This window comes from Mizuhopecten yessoensis, unplaced genomic scaffold (genome assembly GCF_002113885.1).
Source record: "Mizuhopecten yessoensis strain PY_sf001 unplaced genomic scaffold, ASM211388v2 scaffold9431, whole genome shotgun sequence".
NCBI classification, from domain to species: Eukaryota; Metazoa; Mollusca; class Bivalvia; order Pectinida; family Pectinidae; genus Mizuhopecten; species Mizuhopecten yessoensis.
The window spans coordinates 119,528-131,366 of NW_018408044.1; the positions used below are offsets into that span (position 1 = coordinate 119,528).

An 11,839-nucleotide genomic window follows, 5' to 3' on the forward strand; every position below is an offset into this window, starting at 1 on the left:
GTCTACTGTTTAGGGGACGTTGAAGAAACCAAGAAAATACCTGCTGTATCCCACTGTATGTGTATTATAAAAGGCGACTGATGTGCACAATCGGGGTTTTTAACGTGTCTGCTACAAAGGGGACACAAAAGAGGCCAACATTGATCTGCTGTATTCATTGCCACACTTAGGATATTTTTCGTTTCCCATTTTTCCTGTCTTCTTTCTTTTCTATATACATTATTGTCATGCAGTGTCTCCCTAGGCAACCGTCCTTATATGATCCTGGCTGTTGTGTCTCCCTAGGCAACCGTCCTTATATGGTCCTGGCTGTTGTGTCTCCTAAGGCAACCGTCCTTATATGGTCCTGACTGTTGTGTCTCCCTAGGCAACCGTCCTTATATGGTCCTGGCTGTTGTGTCTCCCTAGGCAACCGTCCTTATATGGTCCTGGCTGTTGTGTCTCCCTAGGCAACCGTCCTTATATGGTCCTGACTGTTGTGTCTCCCTAGGCAACCGTCCTTATATGGTCCTGGCTGTTGTGTCTCCCTAGGCAACCGTCCTTATATGGTCCTGGCTGTTGTGTCTCCCTAGGCAACCGTCCTTATATGGTTCTGGCTGTTGCGAGGACGTTAAACTCCAAAGAAACAAACGAATCTCTTGTGTGTCCATATTTTTAATAAGCCTACCTCGATATGTAGCAATGGTTTTTAACGCGTCTTAAGGTATTTTATTTCTAATTTCCATCAATAATACACAAAATTCGGATAATCTTAATATTAATCAAAATATTATTCAAGGCCTATTGGTTAGGAATGAAATCCTACTGCTGTATTCATTTCGGTGAAATTGGACATGAGTAATCTCAGAAAAAAAAACAAATAAAATCGATGATTTATCATAACAAAAGAAGGTATCACGAACTCCAGACAATAAGAAACCACGCACTTCGTGTCAACTACAACGTCATGGAGAAGATGGAAAAATAATGGTCTAAACAAAACCACGGCTATTGAATAAACCTCCACTATCAGTCAATACACAGCTTCATCGAAGTGTGCACAAAACTACCAAGAACTCGGCAAATAGATATTATTATTATTGTATGTCATTTTCTCTTTGGCAAAAATTTTGCTGGTAAGTATAGGTGTTACAAAGCGACCCACAATCAATTTAATAAAACAATTTAGAAAAGTATACATCAAAACAATGTTTATTCCGAAAATGAATGAAATTGTGACTATTCAACACTTATGTGGCATTTTAATTATCTTTCCAATGGTTAAAAGTAATTGCCCATGAACTATGTTACCCTCTTGCTTGTTACAGTGTTAATCTGAATTTGCCATTAAACAGTAATGTTTTTATTTTTTACCATTACATTTTATGTGACGGGAAAGCCTAACAGAATTCGGGTACCATGAAATTTTCACATTAAAGAATATCTTAATGGATCAGTTTTCCAGTCTGTTGAATTGTAGAGAAGCTGTTTTGGAGATTTGAACAACACACTTCTCCGAGTGTCAAAATATTATTTTATTCTATTTTATATTTTAATTTCCGTGTAGGGCAGTCTGTTTTGATAGGAATATGAGTCTTTTTCTTACAATAGGTTGTTCGTAAATAATACTCCAAGCGATACCGCATGCAGAACTATCAATGGTTCATAATTTTACACAAATTAGAATCCTAGTTATTTTCTCAGAAAGAAATATAAAATTAGTTAAACTTATAGTACATGCGTCACATAGCAACCTCTGTAAAAAGGCACTGTCAAACAAAGCAGTATTAATTGTTACCACAAGATACGATAGCTGTTAGCATTACTCAATCAAACTGATATAAAAATAAAATATCTAACTTACGAAAGACTAAGATTTTAAAATGGTGGGCGCCACGATCCTACAGGAATCTGATATCTTACTACGACTACTTATAATGAGTTTTGGAGCTACAAAGCAGTCTCTTTAAAACAGGCCGTTACAGACATGGTCAGTAAAAAGACTTCCTCCCGTTCTAATCACTAGCAGCTGATAAAGCATCGATATGTCACACGATCAGTAATACATAGTAATGTCGAGCTGTAATAAAACAACTCATGTCTGTGAACAAAGCTCTTAAAACAGGAAATCACAAGCGATGTAATAAATAATGACACATTATTAAGTGAAATGGTTAAATTCAGTGCTATAAAGTATTATCTGATTATAAAATACGAATCACATGCGACAAAAAGATATATGGTTAACTTTTACCTCCCGGACAGAATTGCTCGTGAAGGAACACCTATTTTACCTGTTTGTCCATAGGTCTTTACGTCATTGACACATCGATCTGTGATCTACTAATGAACGTTACTAAAACCAGACGTGCCCGTCCGACGCAGATCACGTACAAACTTGCTACTGTTGTCGCAGAATATAAGACGCACTTTTCTTCTGACACCAAACACGTGTAACTGAAGTAGCCGGATAAAAAGCGCAGTTCTCTACTGATACAGAGTGTATAACTGTAGTACCAAGATATAATACGTGTATCTCTCCGGATACAGAGAGGGTGTATAACTGTAGTGGCAGAATAAAAGACGTGCCTCTCTCCTGATACAGAGGGTGTATGATTGTAGTGCCCGGATATAAGACGTGCCTCTCTCCTGACAGAGAGGGTGTAAAACTGTAGTACCAAGATATAAGACGTGTCTGTACGGATACAGAGGGTGTTTAACTGTAGTGCCCGGATATAAGGCGTGCCCGTCTCCTGACAGAGAGGGTGTAAAACTGTAGTACCAAGATAAAAGACGTGCCTCTATCCTGATACAGAGGGTGTATGACTGTAGTGCCCGGATATAAGACGTGCCTCTCTCCGGACAGAGAGGGTGTAAAACTGTAGTCCCAAGATAAAAGACGTGCCTCTCTCCTGATACAGAGGGTGTATAACTATAGTGCCCGGATATAAGGCATGCCTCTCTCCTGACAGAGAGGTTGTACAACTGTGGTACCCATATAAGTCGTGCCTCTCTACGGATACAGTGGGTGTGTAACTGTACGTAGTGCCCGGATATAAGACCTACCTCTCTCCTGACACGATGGATATGAGTTTATAATATATACTGCTCTGCTGATAGTGAAGGTATGTAACTCTCTGACACAGAGAATGTATAACTGTAGTGCCCGAATATAACACGTGCCTTTCTCCTGACACAAAGGTGTATATCTGTAGTGTCTGGATATAAGACGTGCCTTTCCCCTGACATAAGGAATGTATATCTGTATTGCAAGGATATAAGACGTGCTATCTGTAGTGCCTAGATATAAGACGTGCTTTTCTCCTAACCCAGAGGTGCATACCTGTGGGATCAAGTTATTACCTTGAAGATATAATATTGATCACACTAAAAGTTAAGGTAATATAATTCTGCTGTATATTTCAGCAGCATAATAAACATTTCTGAGACATCTAGGACTCTGTCTCATTCCCAATAATGATTGTAACGGCGGAGTTGGTGTACGTTTGCGTTCTGTGTGTGGCCGGGCTGGTAACTGTAACGGGAAATGGCGTTCTTGTATACCTCATGTGCTCTAAGCGAAGCCTTAGGAACGCTAGCAACTTCTATATGGCGTCCATGTCTATCGCCGACACTGGCGTCGGCCTGTTTGTCCCCGCCGCCATTGTTGTAACCATCATGGACATACCGCTACCAGTCGGCTGGGGTTATTTCTCCCCATATTTCGAACTCGCCACTCTGTCAGCCGGCATTTTCTCGTTCCTTCTTATCTCCTACGATCGGCATCTTGCTGTATCTAAGGCGTTGACGTACCATGCGACAAAACGGTCGGCGTTGACGTCATTGGCGGCGGTGTGGGTTTCAGCATTTATCTACAGTTTACGCATATTTATACAGTACGAAGTCGCCAAAATATTAAAACGGGATTTGCCTCCGTTGGACGGAGACGACGATAACATAACAGAAACTTCAAACGACGACGACGAAGTCGAAGGTGGATTTTGCAATGTATTAGTGGAGGAAGATTATAATGATTTAATCTTCAGATGTGTCGATTTTGTCATTCTTTTCATTATTCCTATAGTCTGTATGAGTTATTGGTATAAAGGAATAATAAGTAACCTATGGGCTGGGAACATTACAACTACGTCTCACGTGCGGAGGAAGAGGAGAGTAATCAAACTCCTCATCATCAATGTGGTGGTATTTTTCGTCTGTTGGATACCTTTTTATTTGTCCGATATCATCAGTGACACGCACGTGCTGGTGATGAGGCTAAAAGACCCCGAGTATGACGAGGAGGCTAGTTCAAAGGAGATCCGACTCTGTCTCATCTTCATTGCAATATCTCATAGTTATTTAAACCCGATCATCTTTTTATCTTTCCATGCTGATTTTAAAGCCGAATTGACGTCGACCGTCATCTGTAAATGCGCCTGGGCCAGGCGCACGCGCACTGTCGAACCGACGGATCAGACATTGCGCACTGCGGACCAGGCAGATGAGGGCCTACGCACTATAAGCTGAGAGGACTCTTAACTAAGTGAACCAATTAATCAGTACATGACAGTAGTGCTAATTACTGGCGTCTTATATGGAAGAATTGCAGCGAGGTAGACATTGCTAGGAAAACATTACAATTTGTGTAGGGCACGATTCTAGTTTTTCAATACATTTGTTTTTAAAAGTAAATGTGTCCTCATGACCCCCAACTCTGGAAGTCAGTCATTCAAAACAGTCCCGTATTGGGTTCATATGGGATATTCGTAAAAGAAATTGGAAATTTTTCACAAAATAAAATCTATCAAACTAAAAAAAAAATCAATCGTAAATAACCCTTTTTCATTTTGTTTGAGAAGTGATCGTGCGACATCAAATATTTCTATTCATTTGTTTTTAGTTAAGCGGCTACCAAATCGAACTGATTCCAAACAATGCAAACAACACAACAGTAATGCTACTCTGCAGGATGATGATATGTGAAAGCGTCGTTTAATTGATGTAAGAAGTCACAGAAAGTGATCGTGATCATAGACGTAGTGCTGGAGTTGTTTGTTTTTTTTGTTTTTTATTTAACGCCCTTTTAACAGCTAAGGTCATTTAAGGACGTGCCTTCGTGTGTGTTGTGTATCCTTGCATGTGCGTGTTTGTCCCGAAGACAGTGTAGGTTGTTATACATACATATTTGTGATAGTAAGGATCTAATGCCGACTTTATAGTGCTATCTCACTGGAATACCATGTCGAAGTCACCCAGCACAGCATTCCGCCCGGACACATTATTCTGACAACGGGTGAACCAGTTGTTGCCAGTACTCTCAATGCTGAACGTGAAGGGGGATAACAACTTCCATTTTTAAGGGCTTTGGTATGTCCCGGTATTCTGTGGAAACCATAAATTTAGTTTCAAAAAATCACTTTGTTAAAACAAACAGATATCGTCATTTTATAAGATAGTCCTATGTAGCAAATCCGCATTTCCACCTTTTGATGAGCGATATATCGTAAAACACATACAAGGTTTGATGAAGGAGGTAGAAACTTAGAAAGTCCTTGTAGATGGACATACGTTGTCGCGGTGTAAAATTATGTACTTAAGTGATTATATTTAAGAGTAAAAACATCCATAGATCATTCTTACATGTACTAACATTAAGGTAAATAATGTTTTTTGAGCATATTTACATCTATATTTAATGAAACACAAGCCAATTGAAATTACTCGGGGTTATCCTTGGTAAACCATTTCCTGAGTTTTGCCCTTGTGTACAAATTGTCTATTTCCTTTTTAATATTTGTCCACTCGGACAACGATGGTCGTTTTTATAGTAAACCGTTCAGTTTGTGCTACGTACTAGAACAATGGTCGTTTTAAAAAGTTGACTATTTTATTTGTATTACTTCGTAATATAATGAGTTTTCATGGTTAACGTACGACTTTGTGTCCCTCGTAAAAATAATGGTCGTTTAATTTAACATGTGCCATTTGTTGCTTTGTAATTTTTTCAAAATAAACGTTTTAGTTTGCGTCCAATTGATATTTATTGTTTGTCCCCATTAACAATGATGATTGTTTTCATTGGAAACCTCTACATTTGTTCCTGTTCATGAAAGTATATTCGTTGTTATGGTAAACGTTTTAATTTGTTTCCGTTCGTGAAAAAATATTTCTTGCTTTCGGAGTAAGCCGTTCACGGAGTGTAATTTGGCAGCAAGAGACGAGCGAGTGTCCACGGCCAGTTTCACTAACTTGCATGTTCGTATTCCCATGCCTAGTAATACTATATATGGTTATGGGGTAGGGATTTCAATCTTTTAAAAGTTGTGACCAAATGACTAAGACTTTCACACCCAACATTTATATTATTGTTGTGATGTTTTAAAAATAAAACCCAGGGACTAAGTATCTACGGGAGGGGCTGGACACTGGCGCCAACCCTAGTAGCATATGTGCATGTTGTGACCTACAGGCCAATTTTCCAACCAAAGGTCAGACAAGCCGACAGAGGTTCCATTCTTCGATTGGACGTGAAAAGGACCAAGTCACCTGCCCGACCACGTGGGTTTTCTCCGGCTACTTCTATTTTCTCCCTCATTATTGCCCCCTTCGCACTCCAAACCGGGCTAACAACAGTGGTGAATATTAGTTAGAACCTGTTTTATAATTATTGTAAGATAACAAGGCGTTATTTCTCCTTCTGAAAGTCGTTAATTCCACTCATGTAGACCATTCACCATCAGGTTAAAAAGGATCAATTTAATAAAATCGCTTTTGTGAAACGAGAACAGTTCCTATTCCGTATATGGCATTTGCGAGGATGTCCCTACCCAACATTAGACAAGACAGCATTTGTTCACTATACAATAAACGTTTTACACCCAATGAGTTACCAACACTTCAGTACCGACCACAGCACTGCCTGACATCGGGCATTACATTAACATCACGTCAATATTCTCCCTTGAAGTTGTATTGAAACTGATGCACATTGCGGTGTAAAAGGAAAATGGCAATACAGACTTATTTCAGATATTCCCTCGGTGTAGTTGTTTTAACGTTTTCCAATGAAGGAAGCATGGTCATTGTTTCTCATATATCTGTAAAAAAATCCAAAATTCAGATAGTCGTTTAAAGAATGTACACACAGCATGAAGTTCACTAGTGCATTTTCGGTATAATAGAGTATTGCCGTGTTTTATTGCAATCAGGCATCGTATTCATGTCAATATTTCCTCCGTTGTGGACTCTCGTTTAAGCGACATTGTTGGCGATGCTCGAACATGATGTCATCCTGTCAATATTTGCCGGATCTAATCGAAGTTTAGTTCAGTTAAGGTAATAAATGTCCTTCTTACATCATAGACTGATATCGTTAATAGTACATGGAAATAAAAGCTACACAGCACAGGCATCCATTGTAGACATCGTGTCCGCCTTTGAAAGATTACTCGATCGTAATGACATAATTATCTACGTTATACACACTAATTACATACATGGAAGTAAACGAGGGTTTAAAATAGGACCACTGAACTAATTAATGAGTGTAATCTGTTTTGACTTATGTATAAGACACACTATCATAAATACTGTGGTTGCATGACAGAGAGAACAGGAGGCCCAATGGGCCTGAATCGCTCACCTGGTATTAATCTCACACTTGTAATCTTAAAAGTGGACTAAACTACAACTACAGGCAGAATATCAGTGTTTGATTCATAAGAACCTATTAAAAGATTAAAACATATGACGCCAGTGACCTTGAATGTCGAACAAGGACATTAGGGTGAAAAGAGTTTATAGTCTTCAAACCCAGCATGCTTCTAGCAAAATATCATTACCCTGTACCTTTTGGTTATGCAGAACAAATCATTTATAGATTAAAACATATATTGACCACTTTGACCTTGAATATGGGCGCAGGTCATTTATTTGAACAAACTTGATAGCCCTTTATCCCAGCATATTAATGGCCAAATATCATCACCCTAGGCCTCTGGGTTATTCAGAAGAAGTTGTTTAAAGGCTTTAAACATATTTGATCCTGTGACCTTGAACATATGTCAAGGTCATTCATTTGAACAAACTTGGTAGCCCTTCATCCCAGCATGTTACTGGCCAAATATCATCACCCTTGCTGTATCGGTTATTCAGAAGAAGTTGTTTAAAGGTTTTAAACATATTTCGTCCTGTGACCTTGAACATATGTCAAAGTCATTTATTTGAACAAACTTGGTAGCCCTCTATTACAGCATGCTACTGGTCAAATAGCATCATCCTAGGCCTCTTGGTTATTGAGAAGAAGTTGTTTAAAGGTTTTAAACATATTTGACCCCTGTGACCTTGAATATAGGTAAAAGTCATTCATTTTACAAAACTTAGTAACTTTTTATCCTAGCATGTTACTTGCCAATTATCATTATCCTAGGTCTCTAACTTATTCAGAAGAAGTTGTTTAAGACAATTGACCCCTGTGACCTTGAAAATTGGTGAAGGTCATTTATTTGAACAAACTTAGTAGCCCTTAATATCAGCATGCCATTGGCCAAATATCATCACCCTGGGAATTTAGGTTATTCAGAAGAAGATGTTTAAAAATTTTAACATTTTTGACCCCTGTGACCTTGAATATAGGTAAAGGTCATTTATTTGAACAAACTTGGTAGCCCTTCATTCCAGCATGTTACTGGCTAAATATCATCACCCTAGGCTTCTCGGTTTTTCAGAAGAAGTTGTTTTAATGTTTTTAACATATTTGACCCCTGTGATCTGGAATATAGGTGACGGTCATTTATTTGAACAAACTTGGTAGTCCTTCATCCCAGCATGTTACTGGCTAAATATCATCACCCTAGGCTTCTCGGTTTTTCAGAAGAAGTTGTTTTAATGTTTTTAACATGTTTGACCCCAGTGATCATGAATATGATTTAAAGTCATTTATTTGAACAAACTTGGTAGCCCTTCATCCAAGCATGTTAGTGGCCAAATATCATCATCCTAGGCCTCTTGGTTATTTAGGAGAAGTTGTTTAAATGTTTTTAACATTTTTGACCCCTGTGACCTTGAATATAGGTGAAGGTTATTTATTTGAACAAACTTGGTAGGCCTCTATTACAGCATGCTACTGGTCAAATAGCATCATCCTAGGCCTCTTGGTTATTGAGAAGAAGTTGTTTAAAGGTTTTAAACATATTTGACCCCTGTGACCTTGAATATAGGTAAAAGTCATTCATTTTTACAAAACTTAGTAACTTTTTATCCTAGCATGTTACTGGCCAATTATCATTATCCTAGGTCTCTAACTTATTCAGAAGAAGTTGTTTAAGACAATTGACCCCTGTAACCTTGAAAGTTGGTGAAGGTCATTTATTTGAACAAACTTGGTAGCCCTTAATATCAGCATGCTACTGGCCAAATATCATCACCCTGGGAATTTAGGTTATTCAGAAGAAGATGTTTAAAAATTTTAACATATTTGACCCCTGTGACCTTGAAAATAGGTGAAGGTCATTTATTTGACCAAACTTAGTAGCCCTTCATCCCAGTTTGCTTCTGGCCAAAAATCATCACCCTATGCCTTTCGGTTATTAAGAAGAAGTCGTTTAAAGTAAAATATTGACGCCGGACGCCGGACGACGGACGGACGACGGACAGACGACGGATGCCTCACCACGGCAAAAGCTCACTTGGCACTTCGTGCCAGGTAAGCTAACAAGAGGCCCAATGGGCCTGAATCGCTCACCTGGTATTAATCTCACAATACAGGCAGAATATCAGAGTTTGATTCATAAGAACCTATTTAAAGATTTAAACATTTGACGCCCGTGACCTTGAATGTCGAACAAGGACATTAGGTTGAACAAAGTTTATAGTCTTCCAACCCAGCATGCTTCTAGCAAAATATCATCACCCTATACCGTTTGGTTATACAGAACAATTCATTTAAATATTTAAATTTGTATTGACCACTGTGACCTTGCATATGGGCGCAGGTCATTCACTTGAACAAAGTTGGTAGCCCTTCATCCCAGCATGTTAATGGCCAAATATCATCACCCTAGCTGTCTCGGTTATTCAGAAGAAGTTGTTTAAAGGTTTTAAACATAGTTGACTCCTGTGACCTTGAATGTAAGTCAAGGTCATTTATTTGAACAAACTTGGTAGCCCTTCATCCAAGCATGTTACTGGCCAAATATCATCATCCAAGGCCTCTTGGTTATTCAGGATAAGTTGTTTAAATGTTTTTGACATTTTTGACCCCTGTGACCTTGAATATAGGTGAAGGTCATTTATTTGAACAAACTTGGTAGCCCTTCATTCCAGTTGTTACTGGCTAAATACCATCACCCTAGGCTTCTCGGTTATTCAGAAGAAGTTGTTTTAATGTTTTTAACATGTTTGACCCCAGTGATCATGAATATGATTTAAAGTCTTTTATTTGAACAAACTAAGTAGCCCTTCATCCCAGCATGTTACTGGCCAACTATCATCACCCTAAGCCTCTTGGTTATTCAGAAGATGTTTAAAGGTTATAAACATATTTGACCACTGTGACCTTGAATATAAGTCAATGTCATTTATTTGAACAAACTTTGTAGCCCTTCATCACAGCATGTTACTGGCCAAATATCAACACCCTAGGCCTCTTGGTTATTCAGAAGAAGTTGCTTAAAGATTTTAATGTATTTGACCCCTGTGACCTTGAAAATAGATGAAGGTCATTTATTTGAACAAACTTGGAAGCCCTTCATCACAGCATGCTTCTGGCCAAATATCATCACTCTAGGCCTTTTGGTCACTGAGAAGAAGTTGTTTCGGGCCAGGTGAGCTAAAAATTGCGAAAACACGCGGATGATTGGACAGCAGTTATGAAACATACAACGAAACCCGTCTACTCAAAAACAAAACGGAACAAATATATTGGTTTTATCCGATACCCTGTGACGCAACATCTTGGTCAGATAAACCTGCCTAATCCGACAACCTGTGGATAACAACGTATTGGTCAGAATGAACCCGTCTTATCCGACACTTTGGTATACAACATATCGGTCTCATTCATCTGTCTAATCCGACACCCTGTGTCATTTAACATATCGGTCGTACCAACTTTTATTCGTCAGACCGGAATATAGAAGTGGTGCGCAGTGCTAGCTAGGGTTACCTATTGTCTGTGAAAGTAACCTTAAACCTTACTAAAGAGGAGACCCAATGGCCCTGTATAACTCACCTGGAATTCAATGATGGGTGGTTTGGTGGTTGGGTGGTGCAGTGAATAGCGCAATTGCCTTTCACCAAGGCGGCCGGGGTCCAATTCCCCGATCGGCGTGAAAGTCACCACATAGGTCACCCAACACATGGGTTTTCTCCGGTACTCCGGTTTCCTCCCACAATAAGACCCCGCGGCGCGTTAATATCCGGGCCAACAAGAGTGATTAATATAAGATGAAATAACTTGTTTCTTAATTGTTGTAAAATAACGTTTATGTGAACTTCAACACATATCGAAATCAGCTTTATTCAAACAAACTCGATTGGACACTACCCTTATTGTTAAAACCAATCTCACCGATGTGTCCTGAAAGTGGGTCAAGGTCATTTCCTTGAACAAATTTGATAGTTTTTTATTCCGGCTGCTCGGAGAAACAATCAACTTGGCCGGATATTAAACTTTTTTCATTTCTGCTTGCAACAAAAGGGGTTACGGCGTGTTTTGGTTTGTAATTATACTTATCGAAGCAATTATACTTAAAATATTTCTGAAATTTCATTACTTATATTTTAGCCGTACGCAGTTTTTCCAACAGATTGCGGTTCGCTTGCTTAAAAAGGACGTAATTATAACAGAGAATAACAATCT

General features: G+C 38.9%; 1 protein-coding gene across 1 annotated transcript; it reads left to right on the top strand.

Annotated features, from left to right (window-relative positions):
* Positions 1-3,456: 3,456 nt before the first annotated feature.
* Positions 3,457-4,506, top strand: LOC110458100 (tachykinin-like peptides receptor 99D). The gene has a single exon (XM_021509670.1). The coding sequence runs from the start codon at positions 3,457-3,459 to the stop codon at positions 4,504-4,506; it is 1,050 nt and encodes a 349-aa protein (XP_021365345.1).
* The last annotated feature ends 7,333 nt before the right edge of the window (positions 4,507-11,839 follow it).